Source organism: Martes martes, assembly GCF_963455335.1.
Source record: "Martes martes genome assembly, chromosome: 4".
In the NCBI taxonomy this organism is placed as follows: Eukaryota; Metazoa; Chordata; class Mammalia; order Carnivora; family Mustelidae; genus Martes; species Martes martes.
The window spans coordinates 161,121,652-161,145,258 of NC_137891.1; the positions used below are offsets into that span (position 1 = coordinate 161,121,652).

General features: G+C 39.8%; 1 protein-coding gene across 2 annotated transcripts in view; it reads left to right on the forward strand.

Annotated features, from left to right (window-relative positions):
* Positions 1–23,607, forward strand: part of TRIT1 (tRNA isopentenyltransferase 1) — a 46,814-nt gene that overhangs the window by 11,611 nt on the left and 11,596 nt on the right. Inside the window, exons 2-4 of one of the 2 annotated variants that reach the window (XM_080799985.1) lie at positions 15,642–15,813; positions 21,964–22,055; positions 22,763–22,905. In XM_080799985.1, coding sequence (XP_080656111.1) covers positions 15,642–15,813; positions 21,964–22,055; positions 22,763–22,905 — 407 coding nt within the window. Of the gene's footprint in view, positions 1–15,641; positions 16,068–21,856; positions 22,056–22,762; positions 22,906–23,607 lie in introns of those variants that run through there. The other variant, XM_080799984.1, reaches the window with a different exon arrangement.

Here is a 23,607-nt window from a genome sequence, read left to right on the forward strand (position 1 = left end):
CCCTGGGATCATGACCTGAGCCAAAGGTAGATGCCCAGCCGACAGCCACCCAGGCGCCCCGCAAAGTACATTTATAAATTCTCCCATGTTGTTGCATGATTCCATTACACTTTATTGCTGAGTGTCATTCCATTGTACGGATGTGCCTACCCTAGTATGTCCATTCACCTATGAGAAGACATCAAGTTTTTAGCACTTTCTTTTTGCTGTTACAGACATCTGCTGATGGTTTAACTTTAAAAACTAAAGTTTGGGGGCACCTGGGTGGCTCAGTGGTTAAAGCCTCTGCCTTTGGCTCTGGTCATAATCTCAGGGTCCTGGGATCGAGCCCCGCATTGGGCTCACTGCTCAGCAGTGAGCCTGCTTCCCCCTCTCTCTCTGCCTGCCTCTCTGCCTACTTGTGATCTTTGTCTGTCAAATAAATAAATAAAATCTTAAAAAAAAAATAAAATAAAAACTAAAGTTTTTTCTAGAATGGCTATGCCATTTTGCTTTCCAACCGGCAGTGAATGAGAATTTCTGTTCTTCTGTATTCTCTCCAGGATTTTTTTTTTTTTTTTTAATTTTAGCAATTCTAATAGGTGTGTACTGGTATCTCTTGGTGGTCAATTTACATTTCCCTAAAGGCTAATGATGTTGAGCATCTTTTCATATGCTTATTTGCCATCTGTGTATCTTTGAAGTGTTTGTCAGATCTTTTGGGGATGTGTTTATCTTACTGACTTTTAAGAGTTCTTTGTATATCCTGGGTACAAATCCTTTATCAGATATGTTATTTGCAAATATTTTCTCCTGCTTTGTAGCTTATTTTTTCATTTTCTTCAGTGTCTTTCACAGAACAAAAGTTTTAAATTTTCACTAAGTCCAATTTATCTTGTTTCTTTTTAAATGGATTGTGTCTTTGATTTCCTATCCTAAAATTGCCAAACCCAAGGTCATGCAGATTTTCTCACCATTTTTTTAAAAAGTTTTATTTAAAAAAGAAAAGTTCTGTGGTTTTGTATTTTACATTTAGGTCTGTGAGCTATTTTGAATATATTATTCATATATTCATAAGATATTATGAATGTCCAGTTGTGCCAGCACTGTTTTTGAAAGGCTATCCTTTCTCCATTAAATTGCCTTTGTACTTTTGTCAAAAGTCAATTTATATTTGTGCAGGTCTATTGCTGGGCTGCATTCTTTTCCATTGATCTGTGTGTCTATTTTTTTTTTCCAATATCGCTTTGTCTTGATTACTGTGGCTTTATATTAAATCTTGAAATTGGATAGTGTAAGCTCTCCAACTTTCTACTTCTCTGTTTTTAATCTCTGTGTAGTCTATTTTATAGGTGTATTGTAATTAGCTAGGTTTCTACTGAAGGAGATTTAGAGGGTTGTTTTTTTGCTATAATAAATGATGTTGAGATGAACATCTTCACACATAAAACTTTTTGGACTGTGTGATTCTCTCTTCAGGATAAATTCCTAGAATAGGAATACTGGATGAGATGATGTACATATTACCCCCCCTTCTTTCAATTTTCTAAGATTATTAGAGGTTACTTACATTATTTTTCTTATTGAGGTGAAATTCACATAACATCAGCCATTTTAAAGTGAATGATTCAGGGACATCTGGCTGGCTCAATCAGTAGAACATGTGACTCTTGATCTCAGGGTTATAAGTTTGAACACCACGTTGGATGTAGAGATTACTTAAAAATGGAATGATTCAGTGTCATTTAGTATATCACGGTGGTGTACAACCACCACCTCTTTCTAGTTCCAAAATATTTCCACCACCCCAAAAGAAAACCCCATACCCATTAAGCATCTATTCTGCATTTCCCTAAGCAGTTACTCCCCCATTTTTCCTTCCCCCCAAGTCCCTGGCAACCACCAGTGTGCTTGCTGTCTTTGGAGATTTTATCTATTCTGGATATTTCATATAAAATGGGATCATATAATATGTTGTGTCTGGCTGGCTTCTCTCACTTACACTTATAGCACGAGTTGGTACTTTATTCCTTTTTATGGTTGAATAATTTTCCATTGTATGTATAGATCACAATTTGTCCCATCTCTTGATGGGCAGTAGTACCTTAGGCTGTTAAGAATAGTGCTCCTGTGAACATGTACACACTCGTTTTCACTTATTTTGAGTATATATTGTAGGAGTAGAATTTCTGGGTGATATGGTAATTCTATGTCTAACTTTTTGAGGAATTGCCAAACTGTTTTTACGCAATGGCTGTACTATTTTACATTCCCATCAGCAATGTATAAGGGTACCAGTTTCTCTACCTCTTCTCCAATATTACCCTCCCCCTTTATTTTTAATATAGCCATCCTACTGGGTATAAAAGTGGTACTGCTTTGTAGTTTTGATTTACAATTTCCTAGGGGCCATTTGTATATCTCTTTTGGAGAAATACCTATTTAGGTCTGTGCTCATTTTTATTTTTTTAAAACATTTTAAAGATTTTATTTATTTGAGATAGAGCGTGGGTGTGGGTGCACACACACGCACAAACAGGGGAGGTGGGCAGATAGCTGAGCAGACTCCCTGCTGATTGGGGATCCCAGGACCCCGAGAGTAACCAACTGAGCCACCCAGGCGCCCGGCCCGGTCCTATGCTCATTTTTTTTTTTTTTTTTTTTTTTTTTTTTTTCCTATGCTCATTTTTAAATTGGGTTGGTTGTCTTTCTGTTGTTGAGTGGGTGCCCATTGTATTTAGATGCATATTGTCAGACTGCTTTCAAGAAAGTTCACACCAGTGATATGTCTGTTTTCCTTCACTCTTGCAACTGTGTAGGTAACTGTCTAGGTAACTGTGTGTTACCTATCTTTTCATTGCTGTTAGTTTGGTAAATGAGAAGTGGATTTCATTTTAATTTCATTTCTTAGGTTAATTTTCTTTTCAAGGGTGCATTGGCCATTTGTGGTTTTTTTTTTTTTTTAAAGATTTTATTTATTTGACAGAAATCACAAGTAGGCAGAGAGAGAGGAAGGGAAACAGGCTCCCTGCTGAGCAGAGAGCCCGATGTGGGACTCGATCCCAGGACCTTGCGATCATGACCTGAGCTGAAGGCAGAGGCTTTAACCTACTGAGCCACCCAGGCACCCCCGTTTGTGTTTTTCTTTTTTGAATGTCTTGCTCATACCTGTGTGTGTCCACGTCTGTATAGTGATTTTCATTTTTGTGTTTATTGATTTGTAAGAGGCTTTGTGTATTGTAAGTTTTAATCTTTTGTGCAGACTCCTGTGTTGGAAGTATTTTTTCAATTGGTCATATTTGTCTTTTGCATGTTTTTTTTGGTCATAAATGTTTTGTTTTGTTATTTTTTTAAGGATTTTCTTTATTTATTTATCAGAGGGAGGTGGGGGAAGCAAAAGCAGGGGGAGAGACAGACAATAGGGAGGAGCAGGCTCCCAGCTGGGCAAGGACCCCCATGCAGAACTCTATCCCAGCACCCTGGGGTCATGACCTGAGCTGAAGGCAGATGCTTTACCAATGGAGCCACCCAGATGTCTTGTCATAAATGTTTTAAATTTCTATATTCTTGTGCACTTTTTTATTTTTTATTTTTTTATTTTTTAAAGATTTTATTTATTTATTTGACAGACAGAGATCACAAGTAGTCAGAGAGGAAGGCAGAGAGAGAGGTAGAAGCAGGCTCCCTGCTGAGCAGAGAGCCTGATGCGGGGCTCTATCCCAGGACCTGGGATCATGACCTGAGCGAAGGCAGAGGCTTTAACCCACTGAGCCACCCAGGCACCCCTCTTGTACACTTTTTTAGAAGTACAAGTTGGTTTTAACATTCTTTTAGAAAGAGAATGTTATAGGGGTGCCTGGCTGGCTCAGTTTGGTAGAGAGTGTGACTTTTGATCTTGAGGTTGTGAATTCAAGCCCCATGTTGGGCATAGAGCTTGTTTTTAAAAAGTGAGAATGTTGTAATAGATTTATAATTTATTGAACCGTTGGAACTTACAGATGTGGTTAAAAAATATTATTGACGTGCTAGTGTGAATGAAGGTATATCCAAGACGTCCTTGCCTTCACTGTGCCTGTTGCTCTTCTCTTGCAGTCCCCTACACATGATGTAGCGGAGGAAATAAGGGTTTCTACATTGTCGGGGCTGGTACTTTTGGTTAGCTCTCGAGCTATCCAGTCAGTTTCCTACTCTCCTTTTTTGGTTTACATCTTGCTAGTGCCTTGCACAATTCTTATAGCAGTGGTTCTCGCTCTCAAGTGCACATTGCAGTCACCTGGAGAGTACTAAAAAACATTGGTTCCCAGGCTTACAGTATTCAGTAAATGCCCATTGATTAGAATTAGATGATTTGCTTAACTCTTCAGGTGCGGATATTCTTTCCTAATTTTACAGCTTTACTCTGCGGTCTTCATTTAGCCTCTTTAGCCTGAGAAGCAGTTTTACTTACTGGGGAAACTGGGTTTTAGGCCCGCCCAGCTTTGCCCCTAACTCACTCCATAATGTGGGACAAGATACTGCCCTCCCTGGGCTTTAGTTTCCTCTTTGGCTATATTAGGGAGGGGAACTGATTAGATTACATCAGGGATGGGTAGCCTTTTTCTGTTAAGGTCCAGATAGTAAACATTTTAGGCTTTGTGGGTCATACAGTGTCTGTCTGTCACAGTGTCTAAGGCTCCTTTTAGCTCTGGCGTTTTATGGTTCCCTTCTTTCAAACCCTAGCCAGAGGTCTCACTTAGAAGAACCAAGGAAAATCTTGTTTAACCACCAGTTAAATACAGATAATATCAAGCACTTTATATAGTGCTTACCACTTGCCTGCCACCATTTTACATATTTTACCTGTATTAACTCTCATCTTCAGAATAACCCAGTGAGGAGTATAGGTGCTATTATTATCCTCATTTTATAAATTAGGAAACCTGAGGCAAAGAAAAATTAGAAACTTAAATAATCTGCAACATGAAATTGAGTAGTAGGGCCAGAATTTGAACCTAGGCATTCTGGCTCAATTTTACTCTACTACCTCTCTCTAACTTAGACCTAGACCTCCAGATAATATATGCTCTATCATAGGGATCTTGAAGGAAAATATCACTGAAACCCTCAAAAATGGGCCAATCTTGAGGCTGTAAAAAAGTGACCACAGAGAGGAACTTTATTAATTTTATTTTCTCAAAAGACCCCTTTTGTTTCTGTCCCAGCATTAGAGTCACATGGCATTGTCTTTGTGTATATTTTTAGCTTTCTATCACATTTACTCTTTAGAACCGTGAAGGGGTTCAGTGTATGAAAGCAGGCTGCTCCTCAGTTTCTGGAATTTAATTTCACCTTAGTAAGAATTCATTACTTCAAGCAAACAAACAGACCAGAGTCAAATGGGGATAAAAATTCTACTGGTAAGAGGCAGCAGAAACAGCTTGTGTTATAGGCAGAGCCTCAATGCTTTAGTTGTCTCTGCTCCCAGTCAGTTATATGTCCAGGGAAGCTTTCTGAGCCTCCATATTCTCAAGTATAAAATTTCAAGTGATTGGACTGGGTCCATGATCTCTGAATTTCCTTATATCCATTCTTTGCCAGGGTTTGCAGGTAGACCTCCAAGCAGCCACAGCAGAGGCTCTCCGTTGCAGAGTTTCTCATGCTTTAACTTAAAAGTACGTGCCAATTTTGCATCTCCACCCTGATCTATGTTTATTTAGATGTAAAAATGTTTCAGGTTCTTTTTACCATTTAGTTAGATTGGTACTCTTGAAGAATGCATAGTAAGTACTATGCATATACCTCTCAGTTTGAGAAGCATGACCTTCTGTTAAGATTCTAGTCCCCTTTCCTTTTTTTCTTTTTCTTTCTTTGTTTCTTTCTTTCTTTTTTTTTGTTTAGGTTTTATTTTTCAGTAATCTCTATGCCATTCATGGGGCTTGAACTTACAACCCTGAGTTCAAGAGTTGCATGCTTCACCAACTGAGCCAGCCAGGCACAACCCTCCCATCCCTTTTCTCTTAAATGGGGATAACAATTGGAAGAGTAGAAGTCATGATCTGGACTATAATTTCCAAACCACTTCTCTCACCAGGCTGACTGAACATATTAGATACAGGTTCTCCTGCTTTCTGAGCATCTTAATCTGCCTGATTTAGTCAGCATGTCTGCAGTTGAACTTTGGCCAAACAAAGGTAAAAGGAGTAGTTGCCTGCCATGATGTTCCTGCAGCTAGTTCATTCTTTCTTTAAAAAGTGTAAAAATTTTAAAAAGTCATCCTTTTATTAAGAAAGAAAAGTTAAGCAAGAGATTGACCTTTTTCCTACTTTCCCACATCTCTTCAGTTGAATTTCAAATTCAAATTCCTTCAATTGAAAAGGAAAATCATCTTTCTGGTGAGTGCCAACATCCTTTAAAAAAATAAGTTTTCCTTTTACCCTTCTATGCCAAGATTCTTTTTTCTTAAATTTGGGCTATTAGAATTAAAGGGGGTGTTAGAAATGAGGAGCTTGAGGTTCCAGGAAAGAAAGCTGACTTCCCAAAGTCACAGAGCTGATTTGTATAGAACGGAGATTAGGAACATGCTGGGAAAAGAACAATAAGAAGTCAGAAGACATGGATTAAAAGTTTGCCTCTGCCACTAACTTGCTGTGTGACTTTGGGAAGGTTACATAACATGTCTAAGTTTTCATTTCCTCATTGGTAAAATAGAGACCAACGTTAACATCATAGGGTGTGAAATTTTTAACATAGGATTTAGCACTCTACCTCAGGCATGGAATATTTATTGAGTATACTCCATTTATCATTAGGTACCGTGTTAGGTGTTGGGCCTAGGGATAAAATACCCAGTTTCTTCCCTTGGAACTTGTAGTCTAATGGATATAGAACTTACTGTACCTGACTTTAAAATACTTCTGTGATACAGGTAAAGGCAGCATACTGTGGGGGCACAGAGGACAGGCACACAAGGAGTAGGAATGAGAAGTGATCTCAAAGCAGGCTTTCATCAGGAGGTGGATGCTAAAGCGTTTGGGGCTGGATGAGATCAGATTTTCATTTTAGAAAGCTCCCCAGCTGCAGTGTGGGCATAAATTGGGGGGTTATAGTAAAGGTGGGAAGATCAACGAGGAAGCTGATGGAATGAACAGTCTAGTAGGGGAAATCACGAAGCCTTCAGATGGTGTAATGGCAGTGAAGTAAGAGGAAGTGGTGATGGTGAGCTTTGAGATCATTTTAGGAACTAGTATGGACAAAAGTTGAAGGATTGGAAATGTGGGGAGAGATTGGGATACAGAGATACAGGATCACTTCAGGGTTTTTGGTTTGATTATCTCATGGTTACTCAAATACACCTGGGAAGATAAGGAGTTCAGTTTTGGACATAGCAGGTTACAGGTGTCTGGAGTGCTGCTGCTGCTGCTGTGGATGATAGCTAACATTTATTGACTGCTTCCTGTAGGGCAGGCCCTAGTCCATATTCTTTGCATGTATTAATTATTTAATTTTTTTATTTTATTATTTTTTTTATTAAATTGTTAAAAAAAATTTTTTTTTTAAATTTATTTATTTGTTAGAGAGAGAGAGAGCGAGCGAGCACAGGCAGACAGAGTGGTAGGCAGAGGCAGAGGGAGAAGCAGGCTCCCCACCAAGCGAGGAGCCCGATGCGGGACTCGATCCCAGGACGCCGGGATCATGACCTGAGCCGAAGGCAGCTGCCCAACCAACTGAGCCACCCAGGTGTCCCTAATTATTTAATTTTCATCATAACCCTTTGAGGTTAGGTTTAAAATGAGCCTCACTTTATAAATAAAGCCTGAGGCACAGAGAAGTTCATTAACTTGTCCATGGTTACATAGCTAATAAGTAGTGGAGCCAGGACTTAAATCCAGGCAACATGGCTCCAGAGTCTTTACTGTTAACAACTTCACTATATTAAATGCCTCTCAACGATGATGAAAATGTCCACTAGACAGTTGAAAATACAGGTCTGGCATCAGGGGAGAACTAGATTGTAGATATGGATTTTGGGAGTTAGCACAAAAATGGTTATAGAAACCGTGATTGTCCAACAGTTCAGAGTGTAGAAATGGCAGGCAGACACCATAGGGTTGGACATTTCTCATTATTGTTACCATGACAGATGTTGCTAATACATCAGTGGTTGGCTTTAGTAGGGAAACTGAGGAAGGGCCAGTGAGATAGGGAGAAAAACTGGAGAGATTGCTGCCATTGAAACTCCAAAGGAGAATGATTTATGAGAGAGTCAAGTGGTATCAGATTGTTGGCTTTTCCATTAAACGTGTTTTGAAAGCTTAGTAGAAGAGTGTTAATATTTGACAGTCGGGGTTCATTAGTGATCTCAGAGAGTGAGATATCCATGGAGCAGTGGGGAGCAGCTAGCAGAGAAGATAGGTAATTGTATTGATTCATAATCTGTGATTGTGGTTTTCAAAGCAGATGTATTCTATAGAGGCAAGGAAGTGATTGAAGAACTTCAGGATCTAATTTGGATTGGGAAGGAAATGAAGTCGAAAGGGGGAAGGAAAGAAAAACAAATGGGAGGGTGGGCAACTTTTCCTCATGCTTTTAGACAACGGTGCTGGGCACTGTAGCCAACCTGCACTCAGACACAGCTCCATGATCTGCCCAGTGCTCAGGATTTTGCTGATTAACAAACCCAGTAGGACCACCCTACAGCATGACAACCTTAAAGGGATGGAGCCTTACATGAGTGACCTTTAGCTGTACGCTTAAAGATTTGGGGGAGTTTCTCCAAGGTAGAATTTCTTTGGATCAGTGTTTCTCAACCTCAGGACTGTTGACATTCTTTGGCTGGACAATTTTTTGTTGTGTGTGTTTCTGGTGGGGGGTGTTCCTTGCATTGTAGGATGTTTAGCATCATCCCTGACCTCTGCCCACTAGATACCAGCCACACCTCCACCCCTGCAGTTGTGACAGCCAAAAATGTTTCTTGACTTTGCCAGATGTCCCCTGGTGGACAATTTACTTCTGGTCGATAACACAGCTCTAGATTCTGCAGGTTTTCCTCTAGGTCTGTTGTAAATTTCACTCACTTTGATTAGTGCCTCTGGGTACTTTAGCTCCTTGATTTGGCGAGTCCGGGTTATTTCAGTTTTGTGGCCTTTTTCCCAGAACATTTTCATTCTGGAAATAAACTCTCAATAGAGGTGAAACAGAAGCATATTTCCTTCTAGTACCCAGTTAAATACCTAGAACATTAAATGCTTAGTGGTTATGAGATTTAAAGAAGATGATTACAGTCAAACTTTATTATCTCTCAAACTTTTATATCATTTATCTCTTTATAGTAGTTATTTGTATCTGTGTCTCTTGCTAGCCTGGACTCCTAGAGGACAGGGACCCTTTTTTAATCTTCTTTGAATGCTTAACATCTTGCAGAATATCTGGCACATAATAGGCTACACTCTCAGTAAATGTTTGCTGAAATAAGTCAGTTATGTTGATAACTGGCTAAGTAGGTGAAACCTGTAATTTTTCAGAGTATTTCAGTTATCAGACCTTACAAAGAGGTCAGAGTTCCCTTAGTATTGACAAAAATCTGATTTGTGCAGAGAGAAGCATTTTATCCAGTCATTTCTGTGTACACAGATCACAGGTGTCCTCTGGGAGAATAGGAAATAGAACAGAGTGACATGCTGGCTTTAGAAGATAAAACAGATCCTTTAAGCTCTTCCTAGCACCCAGGGCTGGCTGACTGATAGGTGGAGTCACACTGAAACTATAATTGAAGCTGGAAAATATAAGGCAATCAGCTACAAACCTGGTAGGGTAATGTTTTCTGACCAGGTAATAAGATAAGCCCAGTTGTGGGATTTACGATGTAAATACCTGTATGGACCAAATGTGACATTTACAAAATTGATTGGTTTCTGCATTTGTTTAGATATTTATTCTTACTGCAATTGTGTAGAATGTGTTGTGTTTTTGCTTTTTGTCTGGGTGGTATGATTTTAATTGATAAATAATGTATGTCATAAAATGCATAATTCATGGGGCTCCTGGCAAGCTCACTTGGTGGAGTGTGCAGCTCTTGTTCTTGGGGATATAGGTTCAAGCCCCATGTTGGGTGTAGAGATTACTTAAAAATAAAAGCTAAAATAATGCATAATTCGTAACTGTACAGTTCAGTAAGTTATCCAAAAAGTGAAAATACCTGTGTAATCAAAACTCAGTTCAAGAAATAGAACGTTACCAGTCCTCTCAGTAATTTTAAAAGTTATGATGTGATCCAGCAATTCCATTTCTGGGTATATACTAAAAAGAATTGAAAAATTCAGGGGGTGCCTTGGTGGCTCAATCCATTGAGTGTCTGCCTTTGGCTCAGGTCATGATCCCAGCAACCTGGAATCGAGTCCCGAATTGGGCTCCCTGCTCAGGCGGGTAGTCTGTTTCTCCCTCCCTCTTTCCTGCTCCCCCTGCTCATGCACTCTTTGTCTCTCTCAAATAAACAAATAAAACCTCTCAAAAAAGTTTAAAAAAGGGGCGCCTGGGTGGCTCAGTGGGTTAAAGCCTCTGCCTTCGGCTCAGGTCATGATTCCAGGGTCCTGGGATGGAGTCCCGCATCGGGCTCTCTGCTCAGCGGGGAGCCTGTTTCCCTTCCTCTCTCTGCTGCCTCTCTGCCTACTTGTCTGTCAAATAAATAAATAAAATCTTTTAAAAAAATTAAAAAGAAAAAGAATCGAAAAATTCAACAAATTTTTAAAAATTTAATTTCATTGGTAATATTCACTGGTTTCTTATTGTACCAAAAATCTGTCTTCCAGGTCTTTTGTTATGGTAAACTATATGTGGTAAAATATACATGACATAAAATTTACTATTTTACCATACATTATGCACATTTACATTGTTCTCCAACCATCATCACCCTCCATCTCTAGAAGTTTTTTGGTCTTCCCAAAGTGAAATTCTGTACCTATTTTATACTTCCCCATTCTTCTCTGCCCCAGCCCCTGGCAACCACCATTCTACTTTCTGCCTTAGAATTTAACTACTTTAGTTATGTCATATAAGTAGAATCCTACAATATTTGTCTTTTTGTTTCTGGGTTATTTCACTTAGTATGATGTCTTCAGGGTTCTTCCATGTTATAGTATGTGTCAGAATTTCCTTCCTTTTTAAGGCTGAATAATTTTCCATTATATGTATACAGCACATTTTGTTTATCCATTCATTCATGATGAACATGGATTGCTTCCACCTTTGGCTTCTATGAATAATGCTGCTATGAATATGGGTGCATAAATATCTGTTCAGCTCCCTGCTTTCAGTTCTTTTGGCTTTGTACCCAGAAGTGGAGTACTGAATCATATAGTAATTCTATTTTATTTGTATATATATAAATTATTTATTTATGAGAGACACAGAGAGAGAGGAAGAGGGAGAAGCAGGCTCCCCATGGAGCAGGGAGCCTGATGTGGGACTCAATCCCAGGACCCCAGGACCATGACCTGAGCTGAAGGCAGATGCTTCAACTGACTGAGCCACCCAGGTGCCCCTATTTTTTATATTTTTATGGGGCTTGAACTCTCAACCTTGAGATCAAGAGTCACATGCTCTACAAACTGAGTCAGCCAGGCACCCCACTATTCTCTATTTTTTATTTTTTACGTCTTGATGAATCATTGTACTGTTTTCCATCTATAGCTGCATCATTTTATATTCCCACCAACAAAGCACAGGGGTTCTAATGTCTCTACATCTGCACCAACATTTATTATTTTCTGTTTTTTGACAGTAGCCATCTTAGTGGGTGTGAAACACACCTAAATTATTTAAAAGAAACTTTTTGCTAGGGAAAATTTCCAGCATATAAAAAGATAGAGTGAATGCTAGTCGAACTGCTGTGCGTCTCACCTCACTTCAGTAGTTAGGAACACTTGGCCAATCTTATTTCAGTTAGTTTGCTCTTCCTACCCCATTATTGGAACATGGGTCCCAGTCTTCATATACTTTTTTCCCCCTATTGTGAAAAGCAGAAAATAAACATAAATTTTTTTAAAGATTTATTTATTTGAGAGAGAGAGAGAGAGAATGTGAGAGCAAGGGGAGGGGCAGAGGGAGAGGGAGAGAGAATCCTCAAGCAGACTCCCCACTGAGTACAGAGCCCAACATGAGGCTTGATCCCAGGATCCTGAGATCATGACCTGAGCCAAAATCAAGAGTCGGTTGCTTGACCGACTGAGCCACCCAGGTGCCCCTTATCCATAAAATTTTAATGTTATGAATGTTACAGCAAATTTTACTTGTACTGTTGTTCTGCCTTTCATTCAGTGATCATAATTCTTTTTTTTTTTTTTTCCCTAAAATAATCTCTACACCCAGCATGGGGCTTGAACTCACCATCCCAAAAGAGTCAGATGCTTGTCAGTCAGAGAAAGACAATCATCATATGGTTTCACTCATATATGGAATATAAGAAATAGCGCAGAGGACCACAGGAGAAGGGACGGAAAACAGAATGGGAAGAAATTAGACAGGGAGACAAACCATGAGAGACTGTTGACTCTGCGAAATTGAGGGTTGTAGAAGGGGATGTGGGTGGGGGGAATAGGGTAACTGGGTGATTAGCATTAAAGAGGGCACATGATGTGATGAGCACTGAGTGTTATATGCAACTAATGCATCAGTGAACACTACATCAAAAACTAATGATGTACTATGTGTTGGCTAAATGAATGGAAAAAAAAAGGAGTTAGATGCTCTACCGATTGAGCCAGCCAGTGATCATAATTCCTGTGTCATTATTAACAAATTCTTTGCAGCATCATTCTTGCTCTCATGCAATGCAGATATAGATGTACTTTACATATGCCCTTCATCTACCCTTGCCTTCTTGCTTGTTAAAAATTTATTCATGGGGGGACGCCTGGGTGGCTCAGTCGTTAAGCATCTGCCTTTGGCTCAGATCATGATCCCAGGCTCCTGGGATCGAATCTGCATCGGGCTCCTTGCTCAGTGTGGAGCCTGCTTTTCCTTCTGCCTGTGCTAGCTGCTGCTTCCCCTGTTTGTGCTCTCTCTCTCTCTCTCTGACAAATAAATAAATAAAATCTTTTGAAAAATTTATTCATGGGTAAAATGAAAAAATACACAGTAGCTCTGATCACAAGTTGCAGTCATTTGTAAGCTCAACTGTAACAGCACATCAGTAACTTTTTTTTTTTACATCAGTAACTATTGAAAGAAGTCATATTAGAATGGAAGACTGAAACAATATTATAGACATAACCTTGGATCGGTTCTAATTTCTTTAAAAAAATATTTTCATTCATGTGTACCTCAGTATAGTATATACCTCAAAGTTAAGGACTTTTTTTTTTTAAACATAACTATAAAACCATATGATACCTAAAAATAAACAATCCTTTTATCATCAGTTATCCACTTAGTATCACCCATATCTTTATGCCCAGTTTCTTTTAATTCAGTTGTACGGGAAATGAAAAGTTGACAAATCACTCAAAGAGGACAATTTACACTGGTAACCAGGATGTAGTACTTTTGTGTGTATTACAGTTTTTGTTAACTCTGTGAGCAAGACGTCTAGTTTTAATACTCCTTTCTTCTTTAAACCATTAATTACTTTTCCTTCTTTCTGATATTTGTTGGCATTTGTATATACCATAAACAGTACTGTAGGCCACTTCCTTTAATAAATAAGGTGAGCCTTGTTCTGGGCTTACCTTCTGTTTGATTTATGTTGATGTGTTTATTTAAACTTAGGAGTTCTAGAACATACACATAAAGGCAGGACTCAGGATGAAATTTTATCTACAAATTTATTTATCTGATAGGATTTACTGGTAGAGATATTTACATTTTGGCTTTTTGGAGGTGAGAATGGTAACTGGGCATTTTCAACTCTGCCTTTTCCTTTTATAAAAATTTTAAGATTTTCCATATTTATTTGAGAGAGAGATTGAAAGAACAAGTGGGATCAGGGGCAGAGACAGAAGCAGACTCCCTACGGAGCAGGGAGCCTGACATGGTATTCGATCCCAGGACCCTGGGATTGTGACCTGAGCTGAAGGCAGACACTTAACCAACTGAGCCACCTAGACACCCATAACACACAATTATTAACTTCTTTCCTTCCTTTAGTTTTCTTAATTTGTGCGAAAGACTGCAATGTACAGTATATGCTACAGCACTTTATAATGTCAGGAGGACATCTTGTTCAAGATACACAAAAAAGAACACCCTGTGATTTAAGATTCCATCAGTTTTCAGGTGTAAGAATGCAAGTCTTTTGTCAAATGCAGATTAAATGAGTTAAAGGCAGAGCTGGTTCTTTCCCTATGGCTCTTTATATTTCTTCTGTGAACTATTTTACTAATTAACAATTTTCTTTTACTTGAAGATAGTAAAATATTCTTGTTGGGTATTATATTATATTCTTGTTGGGTAAATAACCTTGGTCATTAAGAGCATAGAAGCTTCAGAGTGATAATGACATTAAACTTATTTCCCATTCTCCTTGCGTTGTGATAGTAGTAGTGGTTGTAATACAGGTAGTTATGTAATGATCCTGTATAGTGTATGCAGTGTGGTAGGCAAAAACAAGTGCTTTGCATGTATTAACTCACTTAATCCACACAACATCCCCATGAGATAGATACTGTTATCCTCATTTACTGATGAGGGATTGAGGTAGAGAGGTTAGTAACTGACTACTCCATAAGTACAAAGAACTGGGAAGCGGCAGAGCTAGGAATTGATCTGAGGCAGCCTGGCGCCAGCGTCCTTCCTCCTAACCATTATACTGTACTGTACTTAATCGACACTCATGTAAGTAAAGGGAAATGTGAGATAAAAAATGCTTTTAACATCTTTGTGGGCTCTATGGAACTTATTATTTGTTCATTCAATGCTCCCTGTAGAATCAGTGATTACAGAGAGAACATTTAATCTCAAAGCATTCATCCCTATTTCCAAACTAGTATTTTCAGATCTGTTCTCCATCTGAGACCTTGCATTTAGAAGAAGTACATTTGAACTTTTTAGTTGAATTGGCAGATCAAGAGCTTACAGACAGGATATTGCCTTTGAGTATTTAGACTGCATGCGCTGACCCCCTGAAGCAGTAATTTGGTTAGATCACAATGTTTCCATTAGAGTACAGCAGTATTAGGGGTTCTGACTTCAAAGTGTGTATGTGTATGTTTTATATGTATCTTTGTAAATAGGCCACTTCTCTACAAATGGAGCCAAGATTCTGAAAAATCTCTCAGAGCCATTTAAATCCAAGAAATACCTAACCATTTGAAGTAGAACTATGAGCAATGCAAAATGTTACCTTTCTGGAGACTTGTAATAAGTAAAATAAATAAAACAATCTGCCCATTTTTAAACCTAAAGAACCTCCAGTTAATCTTGCAGAATTAGTTCTCAGTTGAGCATTGATTTACATACACTTTTTATCTTGAAGTCTAAGCTAATAGCTACTATTTGATAAGAAAGTCAATGTTCTGTTTTCTTCTGCTTCCTTTGTCTTAGGTTTTTGTGGGTCTGCTGTGCTCTGAACACATAGGCTTAGAACACATCTGTCCTGTGGCTTTGGGTCAGTCACGTGTTTGGCTGGAGGGCAAGTGTGCCTTTTAAGGAGGCAGGTGACTTTCTCATGCTTATTTTCTTTCCCCTAGGTTTATGAAGGCCTAGACATCATCACCAACAAGGTTTCTGCCCAAGAGCAGAGGATGTGCCAGCACCACATGATCAGCTTTGTGGATCCTCTTGTGACAAATTACACAGTTGTGGATTTCAGGAACAAGGCAACTGCTCTGATATCCTTAGGAAAGACAGCAACTAGGTTTGGTGGGTGCAAGGCAGTCCAAGCCAAGAAAGAAGTTTTCGTTTCAGTGACAGTTTCTTCTAAGCCAAGACTTAAGAAGAACCAGTAGGCAGCACACCCATCAGAACTATATGGATCAAAAGATACAGTACCCTTGCTTCTCAGAGTGTTGTCAGACTGCAGCACCAGCCATCCCTTGGGCGCTTATTAGAAATGCTGAATTTGGGCCTCACTCCAGAACTACTGAATCAGAATCTGCATTTCACAAGAGTCCCAGGTGATTTATATGCATATTAAAATTTGAGAAGCTGTTTTAGTGTAGAGAACAGTGATTTAGGAACTAGAAAATCTGTGTTCTAGTCCCAGAACTGCCTTTTTGGACTAAGTGAATTTTACTGGGTAGAGCATTTACCTAACTCATCTTCAGTTTCCTACCCTTTAAATGGGGATACAAAATCAATTTACAAATATAGTGGAGTTATAGTTAGAATTTAATAGGGATTATTGGGTGGGGGAGGACTGCAAAAAGAAAAATTTTTTGTCTGTGATCAGTGATCTTTGATTGATTGATTGATTGATTAAGTAGATTGTACGCCCAGCTTGGAGCTCAACACAGGGCTTAAACTCACAACCCTGAAGTTAAGACCTGAGCTGAGATCATGTTAGACGCTTAACCAGCTGAGCCACCCAGGTGCCCCTTGTTATTTATTTTTTAAAAATTTAATTCCAGGGGCGCCTGGGTGGCTCAGTGGGTTAAAGCCTCTGCCTTCGGCTCAGGTCATGATCCCGGGGTCCTGGGATCGAGCCCCGCATCGGGCTCTCTGCTCGGCAGGGAGCCTGCTTCCCTTCCTCTCTCTCTGGCTGCCTTTCTGCCTACCTGTGATCTCTGTCAAATAAATAAATAAAATCTTTAAAAAAAAAATTAATTCCAGTATAGTTAACATATAGTGTTCTATTAGTTTCAACACCAGTATATTTTGAAAAAAGAATAATATAAAGGGGGGACTGTCCTTAGTTTTATTTATTTATTTATTTATTTATTATTTTTTTAAAGATTTTATTTATTTATTTGACAGAGAGAGATCACAAGTAGGCAGAGAGGCAGGCAGAGAGAGTGAGAGGGAAGCAGGCTCCCTGCCCGAGCAGAGAGCCCGATGCGGGACTCGATCCCAGGACCCTGAGATCATGACCCGAGCTGAAGGCAGCGGCCTAAACCACTGAGCCACCCAGGCGCCCCTGTCCTTAGTTTTAATTGTCCAGGCTTCCAGATGGGGTAGCTGGCTGGTTCATTTGGTAGAGTATGCAGCTCTTGATCACCAGTTTGTGAGCTCAAGCCCCACGTTGGTCATAGGGATTGCTTTAAAAAATTTGGACTGCCAGGGGGCCCCTGGGTGGCTCAGAGGGTTAAAGCCTCTGCCTTCAGCTCAGGTCATGATCCCAGGGTCCTGGGATCGAGCCCCACATCGGGCTCTTTCCTTGGCGGGGAGCCTGCTTCCTCCTCTCTCTCTCTCTGCCTGCCTCTCTGACTTCTTGTGATCTCTCTCTGTTGAAAAAATAAATAAAATATTAAAAAAAATCCTTTAAAAAAATTTGGACTGCCAGATATTAAGACATGAGGAAAATTCATAATAATTATAATAGTATGGAACTTATGCTGGGCAAATTTATGACACAGAATAGAAAACTCAGATACAAATTAAAATGTTTATATATATTTATCTTATGATCAAGGTGGCATTTAAAACAATAGAGAAATAATACAGTAGTTAATATTCCTGTGACAGCTAATCTTTTTGGAAAAAATAATATCATGACCTCATTATGTATGACATAAATTGCAGATGGATTTCAGAGTTAAATATATGTATTTTTAAAACTTTAAAACAAATGGGATAATAATTGAGTAGTTATGTGATTTTAGAGTAGGGAAGAACTCTGTAGATACAGTTTCTAAAAAAGTTATTTTTTAAATTTTTATTATTTATTTGATAGAGAGACACAGCGAGAGAGGGAACACAAGTAGGGGGAGTGGGAGAGGGAGAAGCAGGCTTCCCACCGAGCAGGGAGCCCAATGCGAGCTCGATCCCAGGACCCTGGGACCATGACCCCAGCCGAAGGTAGACGCCTAATGACTGAGCCACCCAGGCGTCCCTCTAAAAAGGTTACTTTAATGGATTTTTTTAACTCAATTTTTTCCTTTATTTTACTGTGTTAAATACACACAAAATTTACCACTTAACCATTTTTTAAGTGTACAGTTCAGTTGTATTGAATACATTCACATTGTCGTGCAACCATCACCACCATCCATCTCCATAACCTTCTGTTTTTTTTTGTTTTTTTTTTTAAGATTTTATTTATTTGACAGAGACCCAGTGAGAGAGGGAACACAAGCAGGGGGAGTGGAGAGGGAGGAGCAGGCTTCCTGCTGAGCAGAGAGCCCCACATGGGGCTCAATCCCAGGACCCTGGAACCATGACCCAAGCTGAAGGCAGATGCTTAATGACTGAACCACCCAGGCGCCCCTGGTTTTTTTTGTTGTTGTTGTTTTGTAAGATTTATTTATTTGAGAGAGAGAGAGAGCACGAGTGGGAGGGTCAGAGGAAGAGGTAGAGAGAATCCCAAGCTGACTCCGTGTCCTATATGGGGCTTGATCCCAGGACCCTGAGATCATGACCTAAGCCAAAACCAAGAGTCATGGATGTTCAACTGACTGTATACCTAAGCACCCCCTGCCCTTTTTTTTTTTTTAATTTTATTTATTTATTTGACAGAAATCACAAGTAGGCAGAGAGGCAGGCAGAGAGAGAGAGGGGAAAGCAGGCTCCCTGCTGAGCAGAGAGCCCGATGTGGGGCTCGATCCCAGGACCCTGGGATCATGACCTGAGCTGAAGGCAAAGGCTTTAACCCGCTGAGCCACCCAGGCGCCCCGCACCCCCTGCCTTTTTTAAACAAAAGTAGCTAGCTTCAAGTATATTCAAATTAAGAATTTGTGTCAGCAGGAGTATATATCAACCAGAACTAGGTATCTACTCTAGAGTAACCTTGCCATGCGTGTGAGATAGGTGATAGATCTCATTCATAGCAGCATTGCTTTTATTTATTTATTTATTTATTTTTTTAAAGATTTTATTTATTTATTTGACAGACAAGAGACCACAAGTAGACAGAGAGGCAGGCAGAGAGAGAGGGAAGCAGGCTCCCTGCTGAGCAGAGAGCCCGATGCGGGACTCGATCCCAGGACCCTGAGATCATGACCTGAGCCGAAGGCAGCGGCTTAACCCACTGAGCCACCCAGGCGCCCCAGCATTGCTTTTAATGACAAAAACAAACACCTAAATGCTTACTTACAGAAGAATGTATAAAATTTGCTTTGTTCATATAAGTACTTTTTCAGCCATGAAAATGAATAAATTTTACCTACATGCAGCAGTCAATGTGGAAGAATCTCAGAAACAATAAAATGTGAGAAATTAAGACATTCATATCATACACATTCATACCATTTATCATTAAAATGCAAGCAAAACAGGGGTGCCTGGGTGGTTTAGTCGGTTGAACCTCTGCCTTCAGCTCAGGTCATGATCCCAGGGTCTTGGGATCGAGCCCCACATCGGGCTCTCTGCTCCGCAGGGAGCCTGCTTCTCCCTCTCCCTCCGCTGCTCCCCCTGCCTGTGTGTGCACACGCTTGCTCTCTCTCTCTCTCTCTCTCTCTGTGTCAAGTAAGTAAATAAATATACAAACAAAATCTTTAAAAAAAAAAAAAAGCAAGCAAAACTAACCAATATATTTTTGAGGGAGTTATATACACATAAGGAATAATGTAAAGAAAAGCAAGGGAATGATAAGAAAACCAAACAATTCAGGATAACAAATCTCAGGTTTCCCCACAGAGAGGGGAAGTAGGGAGTTGGGATGGGAGTGAATACATAGAAGCTTCAAAAGAATTGGTAATACTCCTTTTTTACATTGGGCTCATGAGTATATGTTTATTATTAAGCTTCATAATTTACATATGTTCTTTTATTTGGATTGAATATTTTATAATTTAAAAAAAATTAGCCCACTATAAACAAAATTAAAAAACACTACAGGCCAGAGGAAAAAAAGTTTGTAACATAGGAAGGGCAAATGGTTAATATCCTTAATATATAAAGAACTCATATGAATCAATATGAAAAATACTTAAAGGGCCTGAATAGTAATTCACAAAGGAAGAAATACAAGTGATGGTAAACATGAAAAAGGGTTTTTAGCCTTGCTGTTAAGGCCATGCAAATCAAAATAATGAGATCATATTTTTTTGCCTATCAGATAGGCAGAGATTAAAATGCAGATAATTCTTGCCTTACCTGCTTTATGAGACAGTTGTATCAGGTGAGATAATATATATGAAAGCCCTTGGCAAATTAAAACATATCACTAAATGTATGTTGTTGCTTTAAGACAATTTGGTTGTTCAAAAAGAGCTGATAGAAAATGGTGTTTTCAGAGGGCAGTAAGGGATGACACATCCCTTACAGAATTGGAGATTTCTGAGTTTAGGTAAGAACTTAAAATCAGAATGTCAGAACTGAAAGCACCTTAAGAAGTATCCAGTTAACCTTCTTGATTTGATAGGCTAAGTAAGGTATTAGATACAGAGGCCCAGAGAGAAAGGTCTTGCCCAGGATCACAGTTGTTTCATGGATTAGGCAAACGAGTTAAACCTTTTCCCATCAAATATCTCCTATCCCATCTCCTTCCCTCTTTTCCACTCTCTCTCTTTTTGGCATCTCACCATTTTCCCTTCCCTTTTTACTTCCCTTGCTCCCTTTCCCTTTGTTAATCATAGTATATATTTGAATTTATGTTACATTTACCGTAATTGTATGCTCCCTGTACTTAAGAGGAGGAATATAGTATTTCTCTTTTTAAAAAACAAATTGAGAGGGGCGCCTGGGTGGCTCAATTGCTTAAGTGTCTGCCTTTGGCTTAGGTCATGGTCCCAGAATCCAGGGATGGAGCCCTGCATTGGGCTCTCTGCTCAGCGAGGAGTCTGCTTCTCCCTCTGCCCCTCACCAGGCTCTCTCTCGCTCTCTCCCTCTGTCTCTCTCAAATAAATAAATAAAATCTTAAAAAAAAAAAAACCAACAACAACAAATAGAGAAAGAATGTTTCTTCTTTAAGATCCTTGATTGGTAACAGCTTTCTTCTCATCCCACCCCAACCTCTTGGGGTCCGTGGGCTTCCTGTAGAAAAGAGGTCATCTATCTCTGTGCCCACAGACAGGCTGGCAAGGGAAGAAATGCATAAATGAGTCTTTGTCTAGGTTGAAAGTCTCTTTTTATCAATTATCCTTAGAAGCAAAGCCCTTCATAAAGCAGATAATTATCTGTTCAACAGGGATTCTAAAGAGAAGAATTCAAAATAGCTGGGATATAAAAACAATAGTGGCTCAAGTTAATTCAGTGCTTACTCAATTGAAAGCAAATATTTCAGGCATCGTGGTAGGGGATTTATATGCCTTGTCACATTTAATGCTCCTTAGAATTCAGGAGAATTTTACAGGTGAGAAAACTGAAGTTCAGGCTGGATAACTTGTCAGAGAGTTGGATCTGGTAATTGAAGATCTATTTGTCCTTGGAATCTGTGCTTCTCAGTTTATCTGGTGGAGTCTCAAGTGGGGCTGAAATGTGCAGTACTACCACATAATTGTGGGGACTGACTGAGTCAGTCAGTTCTGACTGAGAACCGTGGCACAGAGAAACCAACTTGTATTTTATCTCAGAAGGCAGTCCCACAATGGACATCACCGTGGTGGCTTCCTGAGCAGCTGACACTTGGTTCTCTGAGAGCCCTTGGGCTTGTGCTCATTAAACTGATTTGGAATACCAAGCAAGCTTTGAATTTTAGCAGCAAGGCCTAGAAATTTCTAGAACTGAAAGGAATTACCATCATGCATCTGTATATGGTTTGTGCAAGTCCCTCTAGAACAAATAGGAAATGCTTCTGAGAACTCATGGGAAACAGTGAAGACAGATATCAGTTCATCTTGGTTTCCACCCTTTCTCCTCTGTTCTCCAGACGAGAAAATGAATGTGGTTTCTTGCTAATACCTCCTTCCCAAGTGAGTCAAGATGTTCTTCTTGATATTAAATATTGTGATGTCTTTCTTAACATTCACATTGAAGATATATTTGCCCGAGACAAAATTCCTATTGTCGTGGGAGGAACCAATTATTACATTGAATCTCTGCTCTGGAAAGTTCTTGTCAATACTAAGGTATGTTTAGTTCACTTGTAAGTCACTGAGGAAATGGGTTCCTCTTTCTTGCCAGCTAATTTTAGTGGGAGGAAGGTTGACTCTTGTCTATTTCTTAAACTCAGCAACTGTAATTTTCTTACTTAATATTCTGAAGCAAATGCCACCTCCATATGTGAAGTGTGCTCCTCCAGGATGGCCTGAGGGCAGGGGCCGTGTGTGGGAAAAATGCTCCTCTGTGAATTAATTAGCATCTGCATGTAAGTTAACAGTACATCAGTCTGACTCAGCATTTCTTGGCTTTAACAATCTGTACATCAGTGAGATGTCTAACACGAACCCTTCTGACGGAGGTGCTATTGCATAGGGTGAGACTTTGCAGACTATAATGTGTGGGCAGTCCTGGTTCACCCTGGCCACTTGCTGAGAAGACTAGACTCCTGAATATGTTAATACAGAAGTGTTAGCCCTGGTTTGTGTTGGTACTTCTGACAAGGAAGCAGGTACCCGAGTACTTCCCTGAGCAGGAAGTCCTCCTTTGTGTGCTGTGGCCTCACCACACTACCACAGTATATCGGAATTTTCTACGGTCTTTCACTCTATGGCAGGACCTTCTGGTTTCTCTCTGTTCTGTATTCTGAACTCCTAGCAAAGTGCTTGACATATACACTGTTGCAGTACTTGTTGAACTGTTGAATTAAATTTACTTCTGAATCTTCTTTTAATAGCCCAAGGAGATGGGCACTGAGAAAGTGACTGACCGGAAAGAGCTTGAAAAGGAGGATGGCCACGTCCTCCACAAACGCCTAAGCCAAGTGGACCCAGAAATGGCTGCCAAGCTGCACCCCCATGACAAGCGCAAAGTGGCCAGGTAAGAAAGCCTGGGCCCACTGAGCCTGAGTCCCTCTGGAGTTGGGCAGTCAGTTCTTCAGTGCACCTGGGTAATGAGAGGAGTTTGGTAATAGCAGTTAGTGGAGACTGGTATGTTCCCAGCTCACAGGTTGCGAGGCCCTGAGGTACTGCCTCGGTCCAACTCCCTCAATGAATAATTGCACCCAACTTTGTTGTTAATTTAAAATGTGTAATACAATGGAGTTTTCCCTAGGGCCTAGGTAATTGTGCTTCATTTTCTATTTGATCTTTGCTTGTATAACAGTTTTCATATAAATTTTTTCTGGCATGCAGTTGGTTTACATTGTGATTTGAGTTTCATAATTGATGGTGCAATGCTGAGTGCTGCCCCAGCAGCTTTCCCAGTGGGAGGTAGATTTTATAAACTGTCTCAGACCAGCTCACCTTCACATGTGGAGGCTTTCTTGAAGGGAAGAGCGAGGTGGTGAATGAACTCATAAGGTCATGTTTTCTTAGGTTTGTTTTGAAATTGCAGCCTTGTGTGGTAAGTTTATTCTTGTGCAGTGTTGGGAGTGAAACCGTATCTAATGAAGTGGGGTAGAGGATCTGATGAAGGGCGGTTGATTACACAGATTAAATACTAGAGCACCATCTGGTATTGATAGGGATTATGAAGTAGTCCACTCAAATGAATAATCTAGATGAGTGTTTCTTAATCCTT